General features: G+C 37.2%; 1 protein-coding gene and 1 pseudogene across 1 annotated transcript in view; both read right to left on the bottom strand.

The window, feature by feature from the left end:
• Positions 1–18646, bottom strand: part of MARCHF6 (membrane associated ring-CH-type finger 6) — a 72935-nt gene that overhangs the window by 19607 nt on the left and 34682 nt on the right. Inside the window, exons 10-19 of the mRNA XM_069492758.1 lie at positions 17522–17573; positions 13685–13743; positions 12335–12415; positions 12029–12097; positions 11874–11948; positions 10882–11016; positions 7453–7572; positions 6606–6706; positions 3130–3267; positions 1898–2102 (exon numbers count right to left, since the gene is read on the bottom strand). Coding sequence (XP_069348859.1) covers positions 1898–2102; positions 3130–3267; positions 6606–6706; positions 7453–7572; positions 10882–11016; positions 11874–11948; positions 12029–12097; positions 12335–12415; positions 13685–13743; positions 17522–17573 — 1035 coding nt within the window. The remainder of the gene's footprint in view (positions 1–1897; positions 2103–3129; positions 3268–6605; positions 6707–7452; positions 7573–10881; positions 11017–11873; positions 11949–12028; positions 12098–12334; positions 12416–13684; positions 13744–17521; positions 17574–18646) is intronic.
• On the bottom strand, positions 9156–9731 carry LOC138398273 (high mobility group protein B1 pseudogene; annotated as a pseudogene).

The following is an 18646-nucleotide window of genomic DNA, read 5'->3' as shown; positions in this document are numbered from 1 at the left end:
TACATCCACAAGTAACAAATGTTTTTAATCAGAGAGTATTAAAATAAAACACATTCAGCTTAAATATTCCCTTATTAATTAAAACAAAACATTACAAATTAAAAATATTCACCTTTTAATCAAATAGTGTTATCCAATTAGAATGTCCTGTGATGACAGAAATGTCTAGATCCACGCTGTCCAATACAGTAGCCACTAGCTCCGTGTGGCTACTGAGTATTTGACATGTGGTCAGTGAGCATGAGTAATGGAATTTTTAATTGTATTTAATTTTAATTAAATTGAAATGTAAATAGCCACATAAGCTAGTGCTCATGTATTGAGAAGTACAGATAAAAAGATACCACACAGAGAGGAGGGAAACAATTTCCCTGGGGAGGAAGGTAGCACCTATAGCTTGCCTTCTACCTGTTATCTAGCTACATCTCCACAGGATCAGGGCACAGAGCTCTGAGAAGGACAGACGTCAAAACTCAAGAGACTTAGTCAGCTTTAACTTACTGATTCGTCTGTGGTCTGGCCAGAAAATACCTTTTGCTCAGAGGGCTGAGTAAAGACCACGGAAAAAGAAAAAGGAAACTGACTATGAGGTCTGCTTTCAAGATTAAGAGATAAGGGGAAAAATGACCTTGCTGTTTTCCCTCAGGGTTATGCAGCAAAGTCCTCCAGCATAAGCCTCTGCATCAGGAACAGAGATTTGTCCCTCAAGGGCACAAAGCAGCAGAAGAACAATTCAGCGAATGCTGACTCTCCACTATCTGGTTCCTGCCCAGCCAAGAGCCTCATCTCCCACTGCTCCTCTAGCCCCTCCCCTTCTCTCCAGCACATATAAATATATTCGATTATCTGTAGTCCCAAGCCTACCATGTCTGATGTCCCCATGTCCTGACATATGCCTGGAATGCCCTTCCCGCTTTCCTTTTCTTTTTTTGTTTTCTCTGACTGGCCTCTCAACTTCTAAAACAGTTCAGGTACAACTTCCTCTACAGAGACTCCTCTGGGCCCACACTAAGAACCTGTGGCCCCTGACTGAGGCAGTCACAGCCCCCTTCGTAAATACCCACCATGAGAACCCAAATCTGCCACCATTTGTTTTCTCATCTTTTAAGTAGACTATAAGCTCTTCCAGGGCAAAGACTGTTCATATGCTCTAGATACCCTCACGGGCACCAAAAATATTGCTGCATGACTGAATGATTAGACCCATTTGATCCACAAATAATACACAAAGGTATTATGATAACTATTTTTACCAAAAAAGAAACTGAAGCTGAGATGTTAAATAACCTGCCCAAATTTCAAAATGATCTCACAAGCCCATATCATTACTAGAGGATATTTAAAATATATCAGACTGAATATAAATGACTTCATAGTAATCATATAGTAGCCATCAGCTTACATTTCTGACAAAATTTTGAATCACAGACTAATCATTTACTAGTTTAAAGACCATGGAACAGGCGCTTTCTTAACCAACCTGGCTTTCAGTTTCATCAGCTATAAACACGAAATTACCACCCATACTTTGCAGTATTTTAGTGGAGAGTAAGTGGAAGAAAAATATTGAAATATCCATTCCTATGGCTCCTGACACATAACTGAAATAATATAAATAATGTTAGTTTATTTACTTGAGGGTCTTTTTTCCTCTTAAACAGAGAGCAAGAGCCCATGGAATCCAAACTCTATGACCCATTTCTAAAATTTGATAAACTTACCTGGTCATTTATATATATATTATGTTACATAACGAAGGTAATAAAACATGGGTTCTTGTCAGGCATGTGTAAGACATGCCTACACAGAGGACTGCGTGGTACCAGACTAACAATACCAATCCTCAATAGATATTTGAAAACGACTCTATTTCTGATTGAGTCTATATAGTACCTACCCTGAGTGGAAAATTTAAAGGCCGGCGATAAGGCTGAAAGCCAACAGGCCCTCCCTGCTGGAGTATGGCTTGGTGAGCTGCGTGCAGGCCTTCCCCCACCACAGGAATAGCGTTGTTATTTCGAGCGTGCTGGTTATTGTTGACTTGTTGATTTGCACTATTCTCATTTTCTTCCTGATCTCCCAATAAATAGGAATGAAGATCCCTGTGCAAAAATTATGTAAGTGAAACATTTCACTTCCGGTCAGAATAAAACAGCAAAAAAATAAGCAAACAAAACAGCAGACATGAGACTTATTTTCTTAATATTTACTACAAAGGTAGAAAACATACAAGTAGAATCTGTACACAGTATTATTACCAAGTGGTCTAAATGTTGGTGCCTGGTTTAAAGAAACTCCTCTAAATTTAATATTAAGGAACTTACAGAATACCCCATAAATTCAATCTACTTTATGTTTTCTTCAGCCAGTATGTGAGAAATCAGTAACTTAAAAAACTACATACAATGTACAAAATAGTTACAAGTGTACCTGTAAGTAGTTAGAAGTACAAGATGTAAGTACATACTTACAGTGCACCAGATTGTAAGGATATTAAGGGTGGGAAAAAAACCCAAACTTCTTTTCTTCTGTACAGATGACTACTACATCTATTGTGACACATAGCTCCACTAAAACCTTTAAGCTATGCATCAGTTAAGGCAAAAATGAGATCGGGGGACGAAGCAGTTAGAGAAGGACATATGTCCAACCAACATAACCAAACCCGTATTTCATGTTAAGATAGCTATAGGATGCCAAATGTTTTCTGAAAACCTTTTTAATTCCAAATATTCAACTTTTAAAATACATATATAAAGCTTAAAAAAAAAAAATACATGTTGACTAAACGATTAAGAAACCAAATCTGAGAAGAACTCAGTTACCAGGTTCTGAATTCTAAATAAAGTAAGTTGGGTTTCTTTCTGCTGCATTAAAATATTTTTACCCTGTGTTACATAATATGAAAAAAACTGGACCAGCAGCAAACCTATAAAAGGGCAAAAACATGCATACATTCTCTATAAAAGGATGGATAAGAAAATTTTTTTAAATTTTAGAAATAAGTATTATACATGCCTGCAGATATTGTCTCTTATTAAAACTAATTTTTCTTGAATGGGCATGGAACATACTTTTTTCTAGAAAGGTTAGTCAATGGACACAAATGACAGGCACGCCCATACTCACAGTAAGTACCCAGCAGTCACAGTCCACGCTCGCACCAGCCCCTTCAGCCACTGCCTCGTGTGTCCCTGCTCCAGCAATGCTGGCAAGACAACCTGAAGCAGAAGCAGCTCGAGGGACAGTTCGCTCACTGGGGCATCACTAAGACAATCACAAAGAGCAAAGATTTATAATGTGAGTTCTATTTTCCATTATAACTATATTATATTAAATATTTAGCAGACTACAACAAAACTCCTTAAAGAACTGAATAAACTCATTGCCCTTATTACCTCTCCTCCCATGCTCTCTAGGATTCAGTGAGGCTTTCCCCACAAACTCCACCAAAATTGTTTCTGGTAAGTGTCACCAATGACCTTCATTTTGTTAAATTGACGGTCAGGTCTTGATTCTCACCTCATCTGCTATATTAGTAGCATGTTACACAACTGGTCACTCCTTCCTCTTCAAAACAATTTCTCCCTGAAGAGCTTCCAAGACTCATTATTTCCTTTGCCCCCCAACCTGGGTATACCGAAGGGCCCCAGGCAGTCCTCTCCTCTCTCATCTACACTCACTCTCTGGGTGAATGTGACCCTCACATGAATTTTAATATCACATTTCTATACGTTTCTATCTCCTATTCAGGCATCCTCCCTAACTCCTAACTTGTGTATCCAAAGTACCATATCAACATTTCACATCGACATGTACTAGACATCTTAAATTGAGCATGCTCAATATCAAATTTCCAATCTTCCCTTTTAATCCTGCTCCTCCCACAATCATCCCCAACTCCGTAAATGGTAACTCCATTCTTTCAAGTGCTCAAGACAGAAACTTTGATCCCTGATTCCTTTCTTTATACCTCACATCCAAACAGCTACGGAATTCTTTTAACTGTATCTTAATATTCTAAACTCTAACCATTTCTATGGCCTCCACTGCCCACCCTCACCTCTCACCAGGATCACTGCATTGTCCTCCTAGCTGGCCACTGGATCACTGCATTTCCTGACCTGGTGACTCCCACCCAGTTTCTTCTCATCATAGCAGCCAGAATGATCCTCTTCAAACCTAAGTTAGATCACTCCTTTGCTCAAAGCTTTCCAAGAGCTCCCCAACCCAGTTAAGTAAAAGCCAAAGGGCTTACAACAGCCTATTAGGCTCTCTAAGAGGCTTTCCGTGACCTCTATGACTTCAGGGTCAACTACTTTTCCTTCCCCCTGATGCTGCAGCCAAACTGGCCTCCCTGCTGCTCCTCAAACAGATCTGGGTGCTGCTGCACCTGCCTTCTGCAACAGAATCCACAGGGCTCACCCCTCATCACCACTTTCAAGGCTTTCCTCAACGGTCACCCTCTCAGGTCTTCACCAGTCACTCTTCCTAAATTGCAACCCCATCCTGACCACTCTCTTTATCTCCTTTCTCTACTTTATTTTTTTCCCCATAGCTCTTATGAGCATTTGACATTTTATATATTTTACCTATTTTAATGTCTGTCTTCCCTACTAAAATGTTAGCTCCACCAGAGCAGAGACTTTTTCTTCATTCTGTTTTGTTTACTGTTATGTCCCCAGGGCAGAGAAAAATACCTGGCACATAATGGGCTCTCAATGTTCTTGAGTAGAAGAATAAACTAAATACTACTATTAATATATAGCACACAAACTTTGCTAAACCTCTAGGTGTAAGTGACTACCATAATTGATTTTTCTCAATAACATACTAAGCTAGACCTGTGTATGCTGGTTCTCATTATGATTGTACCCAAATACATATCACATATGCTCTAAAGGTCAAATTTAGAAAACCATCCTCCAAATCTACAAAAATCCTAAGTGTAGAAAAATAAAGTTTTATTACAAAAGAGTAACAATTTAAAGAACCACAAGTTGATGCTACATTTTAAATTATTATTACTATTATTATTTTTTTTTTTGAGGCAGAGTCTCACTCTGTTGCCCAGACTAGAGTGCCATGGCATCAGCCTAGCTCACAGCAACCTCAAACTCCTGGGCTCAAGCAATCCTTCTGCCTCAGCCTCCCGAGTAGCTGGGATTACAGGCGTGCGCCACCATGCCCCGCTAATTTTTTCTATATATATTTTTAGTTGTCCATATAATTTCTTTCTATTTTTAGTAGAAACAGGGTCTCGCTCTTGCTCAGGCTGGTCTTGAACTTCTGAGCTCAAACGATCCACCCACCTCGGACTCCCAGAGTGCTAGGATTACAGGTGTGAGCCACCGCACCCGGCCTTAAATTATTTACTAGCATCTTTTCCACCACTTTAAGGAATCAGCATATATCTATTGGTCAATTCTAATTTAATGAAATACAAATTTACTTTGTGTGCAACAATAAATCTTTTATTTTTGAACAATCCTATTCCTGTGCAAAGGATTAGGATCCAAATGAGGCATGATTTCTGCCATGTTTGATAAAACAAATACTTATAAAATAATGTAACAGGTGCCATAAGGAGAGGTAAATATTACAAAAATGGAGACAATTTTAAAGGATGGAATGATGATTTACTGTAGTTAGGGAAAATAAAATCTTAATCTGAATTTTGGGAAAGAGTATCAAAAGCTTCCCAGTCAAATATGGAGAAGGCCATTGTAAACAGGGAAAGACATAGAACAGCTGAGTCGATTCTGGGGAGACTCAACGGCACTACAGCACGGCTGGAGAGAAGAATTCAGGTCAGACAATGCTGGGACAAGATGTCGGAAAGGCAAAGTTAAGACTGTGCCAATCCTGTATGTCATTTTAAATGACCTGGATATTGTTATGCAGATTATAGAGGAACTGCTGACAACTTTTAAACCAAGGGGTAAAACAAATTTTTAGAAAATCTAGAGGCAGAGATATTAAGGATGGATTATAAGCAGAGAGCAAGAGGAAGGCCTAAACTACGGTAAGTGGCAAACAAAAAGTTGGATTAGTAAGAGATTTTAAGGAATCAGAATTGACAAGACTTAAAGACCAAGTAGAAGTAAATCTGAAGAAGAAATCCAATTTGCCTGCAATTGCGATAATGACTGGTAATAATGCAAATCCCTAAGAAAGGGAATACAGGATGAGCGGTAGAGGTTAGGTTTTTTTGGTGACTTAACGTTTTAAAGCAAAAAAATTTTCTATCTACAAGCCTTGCAACCTGTTTTAAATCCATAATTAAGTGTGCAACTTTGGCTTCATTCCTCATAATGTGTTTTTCAAAATAAAGATGATGTTACTAATACACTCACATTAGGTATGGTAAAACATTGCAATGCTCAACAAATGCATACTATATTTGCAGAAAAATAAATGTCTTCCATTGGAAAATGTAACTACTAAACTAATATTTATATGGTCTACAATATGGCAAAATTTAACTGCCAGATATTTCCAATAATACCTATAAGAAATTAATGTTTTAAATGTTTAATGTAATCAGAATATCAAATCCCTAACAGAATAAATTAGTAAAGCTATTCTGAGTTTTTAAAACTTACCTGTAGAGCATGACATTGTATGGAAGAAAATGAGGCAGCAGACTTTTAATTATACGTATAGGAAGCCAAAGCATCAGGAGGACAATGGAGCCAAAGACAATCTGCAGTAAGAAACAGTACATGACACCACTGTAGAAGTCAATCACTCCCATGCAAGACAGGTGGACATCTGAACACACTCAACCAATAGGCAGCCCAGGCCTGTATCCACCCAGAGCCCAGGTGTTCCACTCTACACACTATTCTTGGGTCACTTTGTACAAAATGCATTTCTGAGATGGCTGCTCCTCTCAATGTAAAGATCTGCCATCTAGGACACAAAGGCTAAAACAGGAGCCACAAAGGATAATCACTACATGGTATGTAAGGAGAGAGATAAAAACTTACAATGAAGGAGCAAAAATACCTGCAACTTAATGAATCACCTATAACTATCTAAGACGTGACCCATGTTAATGGCTATCAAGTTTCCAAAGGGCATAATTTGCTCTTAAAATTTTATTTTAGAAAAACTTAGACTTCTTCCAGGTGGGGAAGAAACTTCGGGATGCTTCTGTTAAGAATTTAATTTAGAAGACAGCAATAAGACTCCATCGGTTAAATGCAAATTAAATGTAATTTAGAGGATCATAATTTGGCAATCAATTATACTACTAGAGAACTAGAAGGCATCTTTATTAACCGTCACTTATTTATTTTAACAAAGTTACCAATAAAATAGCTACTTGACAACTGAGTTCCACAGGCTTAGATAAGTGTAATTCAATATACTGTACCAGCCTTCCTGATGAAACAAAACTAAAAGGTAACACATTTTACTCAAAAAACAATGAAAGGATCTGCTTACCACTGACAAAATAAATCTTCGGAGATGCCTATAAATGGGCAAGTGGATCATTTCCTGAACTGGATTAAAATCTGGATCATTCAAATTCCTCAGAAACCATAAGACACCAGGTCGAAGTACCTGCAAATATATTTTAAATACTATAAATATTCAAAAATGTCTCCAGGTTCTGTGTATGAGCTAAAACATTAACAGAAAAATAAGTACCTAAAATTATTCTGACCATCTAAAATTCATATGGTTTTCCTGAGAAAAGAAGTTCCGAAACCTTAATTTGTATGAAACTACCCTATGTTTGATGTCTTGTGACCATTCACTGGACACTTTGATGCTTTTAATCATTCACTGGAAAAAACATTCATTGAGTCCAATTTGTCAATAAATCTAGATCTCTGAGATGAAAAATTAAATACAACCGTTACTATGTTTGTCATCTGATGAAAACATTATGTTGCAATGTATCAACGTCCTAAATTGAAGATCTGACTTCAGTCTTACACTTCGCAGAGGTGTTTTTATTAACTTAAGAAAACTATCGGCTGGGCGCGGTGGCTCACGCCTGTAATCCTAGCACTCTGGGAGGCCGAGGCGGGTGGATTGCTCGAGGTCAGGAGTTCGAAACCAGCCTGAGCAAGAGTAAGACCCCGTCTCTACTAAAAATAGAAAGAAATTATCTGGACAACTAAAAATATATATATACAAAAAAAAAAAATTAGCCGGGCATGGTGGCACATGCCTGTAGTCCCAGCTACTTGGGAGGCTGAGGCAGTAGGATCACTTAAGTCCAGGAGTTTGAGGTTGCTGTGAGCTAGGCTGACGCCACAGCACTCACTCTAGCCCGGGCAACAAAGCGAGACTCTGACTCAAAAAAAAAAAAAAAAAGAAAACTATCTATCTTTCCCCCTCTGAATGAAGATCATCATCCAAGAGGCTGTAGGTGATGGAGTAATGGTGGAGTCTGGGTACTAATCCTGTGTGGTACAAACTCATTGAATTAGTCTCAGCAAAGCATCTAATCTTCCCAAACCTCTATTTCTCTATCTTTCAAATGAGAGGGTTACAATATATAATCTCTAAGGTTCTAACTCCCAAATACCAGGATTCTGTATTAACAAAAAAACCACACTGATAGAATGAAAAATTCATTATAAAACATTTATCATTAAACAATGTAATTTCAAGTTCACATATAATTACAACTTCTAAAAACACATTACTGGCTTTAGTCTCAATCATTTGTTTCGAAGAAAGAACATAAGCTTTATTTTTTTAATAAAAAAATTGTATTTACTTAGAAGCATTCAGAATGTCAACAAAACAGCTGCAACATCTTTTTTGCAATTACAGAGTGGTATTCAGTTAGCAGAACAATTATTTCATATAAGCTGCATCAGAGACAACTGAAGATGAAAAAACTACCATCCCCATATATAACTGATTTGTGTTGTGCACCAAAAAGAACCTGCTTTAAATTTCCATGCCAATTTACAACCCCCATACTGTACCAGGCAAGGTTAGTGGATACTGAAAATACCACCAGGACAGGGCTAGCTAAAGACACATTCAGTAGTGTGTTAACTATACAAAAAAAAACACTGTATAGTTTACAAACAAATCTTACACAGACTTACATTTCAATTTTTTTCTTTAAAAGGAGTTTTGTGTACAGGGGAAGTTAAATGCTTTAGACAAGAAAAAAAAACTGTGCTAGAACCAACTTATTCATCATCATCTTCATCTTCTTCATCTTCCTCCTCCTCCTTCTTTTTCTTGCTTTTTTAGCCTTGCCAACTCCCTTTTTTGCTGCATCAGGCTTTCCTTTAGCTTGGTATGCAGCCATATCCTTTTCATATTTTTCCTTCAGCCCTGTAGGCTTTTTTTCATAAGGCTGCTTGTCATCTGCAGCAGTATTATTCCACCTCTCCCAGTTTCTTTGCAACATCACCAATGGATAGGCTGGTATGTTCTCTGATTTTAGGATGTTCTCCGTATCGCTCAGAACAGAACAAGAAAAAGGCTAAAGGACGCCTCTTGGGTGCATTATGATCCTTGAACTTTTTTGTTTCCCCTTTAGGAGGGATATAGGTTTTCATTTCTCTTTCACAACGGGCCTTGTGTGCCTTTGCCATATCTTCAAACTTTCCTTTCTCTTCAGCAGGCATGGTCTTCCATCTCTCTGAGCCCTTCTCAGAAAACTGTGAGAAGTTGACCAAAAGATCTGGGTGCTGCTTCTTGTGCTCCTTCCGACAAGTTTGCACAAAGAATGCATATGATGACATTTTGATCTCCTTTGCCCATGTTTAGTTATGTCTCCTCAGAGAGGCACGGAGTCACCCAGTGCCCTTCGGGCTCTCACTTGTCCCAGTGCTGTCTCTACAGAGCTCAATGTACTGCAATATCTGTGAAAACGGGAGCCAGACGCAGCCTCCTCACTCTCTCCACTCTGTAACCAAGCTTTATTCGCAAACAGAATTTACTCACTTACACTGTATGATTCAGGAGAATGCTCTGGCCCCTGACCATCCCTCTCCTCCTCCTCAAATCTTTCAAAGAGCAAAGCACACTGTGAATGGCATTCAGCCTTTGTGCTTCTGTGTTCTGTTCCAGCTGAAATTGTCAGCCTGCTCCTCCCTGCCCTGAGTATCTCCATCATCAGTCCCAGTGTGGTAAGCTGATTTGTTCAATGGCTGTATTCACTCCCAGGCTATAAAACTGAGAACAGGAACCATGTCTTTGCTTCTCACTACTACCACCGAATATATAGCATAGTGTCTGGCACATAGCACTCAGTAATACTTGGGGAGTGACTGAGCTAAGATGTATACTAATCAAATACTGATCTGCTTTCACCATCTTAAAATCAGAACCCGATTCCAAAAACAGGAGTAGTAAAGGGACCCAGCTGGCAAGTGATCTGGAATCATAAAAGATCATCACTATAATTCTACACTTAAGGTACCTGCTTCAAAACCATTTTATGTGTTCAATCCTGCAAAACCATATCCTTTGGGTATTTCCAACATTACATTTCCTTGAATAAAGTCTGAGATAGGCTCACATCTCACAAAATTCCAAGAGTTTGTATTAGAGGATGGCTATAATAGACACCAGGTAAAACAAGTGCTCTTATTTAATTTTTTCCCTCAGTTTAATCATCTTTCAAACTCATAACTGATTACAGATAGAAATATTAAAACTTGTTAATTTTTGAGAAAAACAGCTGAAGACAGTTTAAAGTAATCAAACCAAAGTCCCCTACCAGTTATTCCCTCTTAGAATAAAATAGTAGAGAATATGGTTTAAGAAATCATCATACTGAGGCATGACTGGTAGTGAAAGCAAAAGTCCTTTTCATAAATGTACGGTATTAGCATTTCCCTCAGTTCCCTATGGCATTCAGTTGTCAAGTAGCAGTAGGGTAGGACTTACCTCTCTCAGTAACAGGATGAAGGAAGCAAAGTAGAAGACATACACCATTCCCACTAGCCAATGCAGAAACATGGTAGTACCTGGAGCCGACTGAAAGCTCAGTTCTCGATCTTTCAGAGTAGCATCAAACATTTCCTAAGCCAAAAGAGAACAGGTAAGAGAGATCTATACCACCTACATTTGCCAAATTAACATTTCCATCTTCTAGGAAAAGAATAAATTACTTGCACGTAAGGTATGATATTCTAGGACTGCAGTTCTCTTAATGCCATTTCATGATGTCACAGGACTATATAAAATATGGGATACTACTTCAAAGAGGCATATAACATTTTTAAATTTTCAAATATAAATAAATCAATTGGTGAATAAGAGCTTTACTAACGCTAATTCTGTGAAAGAACCATTTTTAATTAATGTAAGAACTTCTGTTCTTGGTTACAGGTCTGCACTCTTGAAGAGTTTTACTATTAGGGTATGGGGGTAAATGCTATCTCAGAACCAAAGGCAACTTTTCTACATATAAAATATATTGGAAATATCAAAACTCATTATCACTAATAGTCATTAAAGATTATAATCAAGGATGAGCATCTTTCTTAAAACAAATTGTTAAGATTGAATTTATTATTTCAAAGATAGTCTCATTATCAAATTATTCCTTATATGTGTGTGTGTGCGTGTGTGTGTGTATGTGTGTAAAATGTCTTAGCATTATCATAAAATTTAGAACAAAATGAGTAATAAAATTCTCCACTGGATATTAGAAAATTTCTGGTCAAAATACCCTAATGTCAAAAATTTGCATAAAACCTCAAAAAAATCAGGCATTCAAGAAAAAATTAACAACATTAAGATTCTACAGTGACACATTTTCAGAAACAATATGCAAATTATCAAATATTTACTTTCCTTTAAAAGGAATTCAACCTAAAAACTTCTTTTGAAGTTTTGAAATTATGAGATTGTATGATAATGAAAACTCAACTTACCAGGGAACAGATATCCAGCCACCAGCCACAAATGAGAGGGAATACTCCAATTTCTACCACCACTAACAAAGAAACCTTAAGTGAAAATAAAGGTTATCAATATAATTCAAATGTAGCAGAAATCATCTCCAGTTTTAACTTGTAACAGGAATTACCTTAACAACAATATAGCAGACTCCCAGTAAGCGACGAGACCTATGAAATTTAACAAGAGTTGCCAAACCCTACAGCATCTAGTCAAGGAAAAACTGATCATTTAAAGGTACAACGAAACAGGTAACTACTTAATATTTTTTGACAGACAGAACACTTTACTTGACATTTTGTCCACACTCACTCTGACTACAAATACCTACAACTTTTACTAAGATGACAAGGAGAGAAAAAAGTTTCGCCATTAATGAGAACAAATCTTCAGTATGTATATTACCGAATACTCAAGTTGGTTCATTAAAGGATACATGACAAATTATCAGTGTTATTGCTAAAAGTATATACCCAACTATGGTTGTGATTAGGCCTTCAAAATGAGATGCTTGGACCTGTAAATAAGAAAAAATAAAATAAAATTTAATTTTACCACATGGCCTACATCCCAGTTTTCCCAATGTATTAAACAATCCAAATAACTAAAAGTGAACTGTCTAGACAATTTATAACTAGAAAATAACTGTAAAATCCCCTCTGGATGACTTCTCTGAAAACCAGACTCTCCCATTGGCTGCTATATATTACTCAAAAATGAAAAATTTAAAAATAACATTTTTCGCAAAAAAGAGAAAAGAGCAGTAAAGTGAATTAAATTTTACAAAAATAAGAAGACTGCAATACAATGGCCTGCCCTCCAGTCTCACTCTAAAGCAGATTTGCTAGAGCAGCTGCATATGCCCAAGTCGCCCACCTAACATCCTAGCCACCTCCTTTCCTAACAGTAGAATTTTAACTATTTAAGTTTCCCTTGCTCTCCAAATCTGTTCGATTCTCAACTTATAGACTGTAAGAGTGTGGATAGTAACAAATACTGCCCATCTGCATTATTTGGTTACTGAGTTTCAGATAGCAAGAGGCAATTAGTTTGGAAAGTCAAAATTTATCAAAACATTTATCTGAACCTTTCAAGTTCTTGCCTTCAACTAGTGAGAATCAGAGAAACAAATTAAATATCTGAACATTTCAGAATGTGATCTCTCAGGACTCCTATACACAAAGTGAACAGAAGATCCCACTTAGTCAGCTCTTCCTTAAAAGACTAAATCCTTTCAGGGCTCCAAGAGAGAAGCAGTCATCCATCTAAAAATTTATCTACCTCTGGAAAATAACCATAAAATGTCAAAAGATAACAGGAATTACCTGCAAATAATTATAAGCAAATGATTTAGAAAACACTACAGCTCATCATTCCAAGATAGTCTATTCCTTTTTTAAAAAATTGATTGTTAAATTGTTACTTTTCTAAATTTACTATGGGACACCTGGGGAAGGAGAGAGAAGGGGACGCATGAGTTCATAGAGCAGGTGGAAAATCTGCCCATGGGAACCTTTCCTGCAGCAGGCCTTGGGCCCACCTAACAGAAAGTGCAGACAGTGCATCATGGGATTTCAGATCACATCTTCATTAGCCGGCACCGTGACCACTGTCTTTTGAGCCATTGTTATTTTTAAAAGAATGAGATGACAGTGTTGGCTAGCTATTCCTTTGAATAAGGCAGACTGAGAAATGAAGTAACTCTTTACAACATTATTACTTACTCAGCAAATATCAAATTTGGGGGTAACTAACAAAATTAAGTTTGTAAAAGTATTATACTCACGTGTTCTTCAAATCCCAAACCAACAAGGGAGAAATGACCAATGTGGTATGGGCAAAATGCTAAAAGGGAGGAAAAAACTCAATGAAAACTTCAATATCAATACAATGAACTCTCCTAGTATAATCCCCTGCTAAAAGGAACCAGGAATTCTGGGAGAAATGGTAAGACTCCAGAACTGGGCCAAAAATATGCCACCTGGGGCATTCTCTATAACCAGAGAACAGCAAAGTTATCAAGGTCTAACAGGACCATGTCAAACGGACAAAGAAATCATTGTGAAGAGAGTGTCACAGGCCAAAGAGATGATGATATGAGCATCAAAAATAATAATGATCGAAACCAATGGAAAAACACTGAACACATACAAACCCATTAGCTTAAAATGCTCAAAAAAGGGAAAGCCTACAATAATAACTACAAAAAGAAAAAAACATCATCGCAGAAAACACTTTCATGTTTTCAAAGTAGCACATCAGTGGAAGAAGTTAATGCACCAACTCCTTACACTGAAAACTGATAATTAAAGGAAAAAATTAAGCATCTGTCCTGTGTCACCTGGGCAAACAAGTTCAGGTTAACTGAATAGTCCTAGCTAATAAGCATTTCTTCTTCTTTTTTACAGAAAAGCCAGCTTATAACTGTAAAAAAGACAATTTAAAAATTATCATTTTGCCATACCTAGTAAAATAAATGATTCAGGCAAGGATCATCAAGGGCTAATAAAATCACTGGATGGAAGGTTGATGGGACACTGTGTATATCCACAGCACTAAAAATATCATAGCCCCCTAGATTACTTTCTGATGGTAAACTGAAAAATGAAATCTATGATAGAGGCTCAGCTTATCAACTGAATCCACTGATAAAACTGGATAATCCAACATCATATACCTCCTCATATGTCGTATCAAGAGGCAAAGTGACTAGTGAAGAATCTGTCCCAAACATTGAAGCTGAATCTAGTCAGTCCCTTAGATCGGACTTCCAGTTTACAGGAAACACGGGAGACAAAGGATGAAAGCAGAAGACGTTCAAAAAAGCAGTCGGACAGATGTAGAACATGACACACCGTCAAGAACAGTTAATCTCATCTTGACAACAATCAATGGCAATACAGGGTGGGGGTTGGGGGAAAAGAAGAGTACTCTAGATTTAAAAAAAACTTAAAGGCCGGGCGCGGTGGCTCACGCCTGTAATCCTAGCACTCTGGGAGGCCGAGGTGGGCGGATCGTTTGAGCTCAGGAGTTCGAGACCAGCCTGAGCAAGAGCGAGACCCCATCTCTACTAAAAATAGAAAGAAATTATATGGACAGCTAAAAATATATATAGAAAAAATTAGCCGGGCATGGTGGCGCATGCCTGTAGTCCCAGCTACTCGGGAGGCTGAGACAGGAGGATCGCTTGAGCCCAGGAGTTTGAGGTTGCTGTGAGCTAGGCTGACGCCACGGCACTCACTCTAGCCTGGGCAACAGAGTGAGACTCTGTCTCAAAAAACAAAAAAAAAAAAAAAAACTTAAGATTAACAGCTAAAAGTAGTATGTGGACCTTTTTTGGATATTCAGTCAAACAATTCATACGTAAAATGGCATCTAAGAGGGCAGCCTAGGAATTTTAAATATGATGGATTATTAGGAAATATTAAAGAAATTCTGATAATTTTATAAGGTACAATAATGATATAATTAAGAAAATATCTTTCAAATTTGCATAGTAAGAATTTTTGTAGTCTCTTTTGCTCAAATCTTTCTGGCCAAATTTTACTTTATTCTTAATAATACAATTTAATTATCTTTTCTTTATGGTAGAAATTATTAAATCGCATAGATTATTAGGGAAAGGGGTAACTCCATCATTAAGACAAAAGTTAGAGTGAACCTATTATGGATAATGGCCTCTAAACTTTTTTGACTACTCCACAGGTAGAAATTTTTTTGAACATGTATTCTCAAAATATTTAAATTTATTTATAAACTATATACATATATTCTTTTACTAACATTATGTGTATTATAAAGAACAAGAAATTTAAAGGGGTAAGAAAATACTTCATGTAGAATTTTGCCTATTTTGTTCTCATACCCCATTCTTAGAATGACTCAACTTAGGCCCCTGGGAGAGGGCAAAATTTTCAAGTTTTAACTCTATTTACAAATGTAATTATTTTCCTTAAACACCAGTTGCAACAATTAATTTCCATCACATTACACAGCAACTACTAGAAAGGCATCCTGAAATTTCAGTTTCTCAGGATCATTCCCTTCTACTGGGAGACTGGAGCTTTGTAAGGCTACATTTCTGCAAAGTACGTGACCAAAAGAGCCAAAAAATGCCGTAACAAACTACCAGTAGAGCAATGCATGCACAAAAGAGACATGAATGTGCTTAATCCCAATGACTAAAAGAAAAACTATATTCCTAAAGGAAGAGAACTTGTTTCATTTCAAAAGATCCTAACTATATAATGTGCATAAATTAATTAAGATAAAGTTTTTTTCATAGTATAAGCCTAGGAGGCTGGTTAGAAATAAATTTACTTAGATGAGATTTGATTTCTATAAATGAAAGTTATTTGTATAATTCATGTTTTAAAGTTGACCTGTTTCTCCAAAGATTAATTTAGCATTAAGCTTTTCTGCAAAAGTAAATTCTATAGATAAGTTTTTCTCTCAAAAAAAACTTGGTCAAGATAAAAACAGTTTCATAGTCTCCATATGAATTATTTTACATAATGAAAAATAAATGCAGAATAATATAGACACTCCCACATGCAAAGGGAAACAAAGAATGAGCTTTCTATTAAATCTGCAACATCCTAAATATCTACTAAAAATTAAGAATTAGTTTTTCAAAATATTTTGTTGCAACAAGATACATGTAATTTTCTTGTGTTTCATGTAAATTTCTTTTGTTCTTTTATAGATAATATATAGAAATCACTTTTTTTGTCTCATGCTCAATCCAAATATCCCAAGCCTATTTGACCATTGGGTTCCCTGTTAAAGACAACTACTTTCTGTAGTCCCAACAGAGAGCAAATAACTTGGAGTTTGGTGGAAGAAGCCTTGAGAAATCTTTACCCTTTCTCTTCAGCAGAGCTGAGGGTAACTCACAGGCCTATAACCCTATTCTGTTAGACTCCACCTCCTCTCCTCTGAGAAAGGCAGGAATGGAATTCTAAGGCCTTGCTTTACTTTATTAGTTTCCCTTATCTTTACCCTATAGCACAAAAACCTCTGTCAACCCATCCCCACAAACCATGCCTTCCTTTCCCTAATTACTTCCAGTGGGAGGGACTATGGAGTAATGTCAGAGAATTCTCAGAGCTGCACTTGGAAAGTGTTTGGAAGTAATTTTGCATGTGCTGGAATCTGGTTCTAAGGGGAGTTCACACTTGGGGAAGATTTACTATCTCCATACAAGCCTACATCCATCTCTGGTCACAAGCCAGGGTCTCTGGAAGGTCATGGTCAGGAATTTGACCATAGAAAACAAGATCCTCTACCATAGGGAAGAGCACACAGATAATCAGCACAAAATTAATTCCGGAGGTGGGATACTGTATATTCTCAAGTTAGTCTAAAACCAGCTTTTACAAAAAGAGATAGAAATGCCCAAAAGAAGCAGAAACAGGTAGGTAATTGCAGTCAGGGTTGTTCAAGAGATTATCTGTATGTCTGGGGTCTTCCTATATAGGATTCCTACCAACAACTATTTTCATATATTCCTTAATATTCCTATACTAAAACAAAACAAAACAAAAAAACCTGTAACAAGGCTCCTAGAAAACTAAACTCCAACCATAATACTATAAAAAATAAAGGCACAAACACAACTTACCAAAAACAAGAATGAACAGTGTATTTAAAGACACCACCCAGAAGACATGCTCCTAAAGGAAAAAAGCATTAATAAAGCATATTCAATTAATATTTGACAAATGTTTAATTGAACTACCTCACTTATTTAGCCATAGCTAAATACTGAAAAGAGCTAAGACTGAAATTTTCTCTCTACAATTTTGAGATGTCAATCCAGAATTTAAATGCAACTTTCATTTTTCATTAGATAGCTCATAAAACTACGCCTACTAAAACTCAAAGTTCATGTTACATGTAGAAAAAAACAATCAAATAAATTTATAAGCATTTCCTTTTTAGAAATTCATAATCTACCACAAACTACATAGATTTTCATAAACGACTACCAGATTTCATTAAAATCACATGATACTGAAAAATTCCAGATGGAAAAAAATTGAAAGCCACATTAATTATAAACAACATACTAAATAAAGACTACACTGTACTCGTCTTTCAATATCCATTCTGCTTTCATGACTTCTGCATGGTCACTACTGCTTGGCTGCCTCCCCTTTGGAAAACTCTAGCTTGATCTCCTCTAGTCCCTCCTCTCCCAATGGTGCCCTGGCTTTCTTTGTTCCTGTCGCACCTGGCCATCTTATCCACTGCCACAGTTCTATAGTCACCTTAAAGATGACGGCTACCCATCTATTCCTCTAGCCACGTCAGAGACACTTGAGCCATGCGCCATGCTGACTCTCAGAAGACTTTTCAAGCCCACTCATCTGGACCTGCCACATTTCCCAACCATCAAGTTAAATGATCCTTCTGAGGATCTTTTTAGAAGGATTTCTCTGGTCAGGTCCCCTTATCTTCCACAAATCCAATTGGCAAGAAGGGTGACTAGTTTGTCTAAAAGAAATGACTCCCACAGTCCCACTCACCCTACTGGCTCAATTTTTTCGGCTTCTCTGCCGTCAGGGCTCCTAAACTCTCCCTGTCCCCAACATCTTTTATGCCTCTACCTCTGAGTTATCTTCTCTAAAAATTTCCTGCTGAAATACTCCCCTCCTCTGCTAAGAAAGACCCGACCAAGCCCTCTTCTATGCCCCTCTTATGTCCTATCTATACTTTGGTCATCAAATCTCTAACACTTACCTCT

This window comes from Eulemur rufifrons, chromosome 17 (genome assembly GCF_041146395.1).
Source record: "Eulemur rufifrons isolate Redbay chromosome 17, OSU_ERuf_1, whole genome shotgun sequence".
Lineage (NCBI taxonomy): Eukaryota > Metazoa > Chordata > Mammalia > Primates > Lemuridae > Eulemur > Eulemur rufifrons.
The sequence above is the reverse complement of the archived record's forward strand: the minus strand, read 5'-3'. Positions and strand labels throughout refer to the sequence as shown.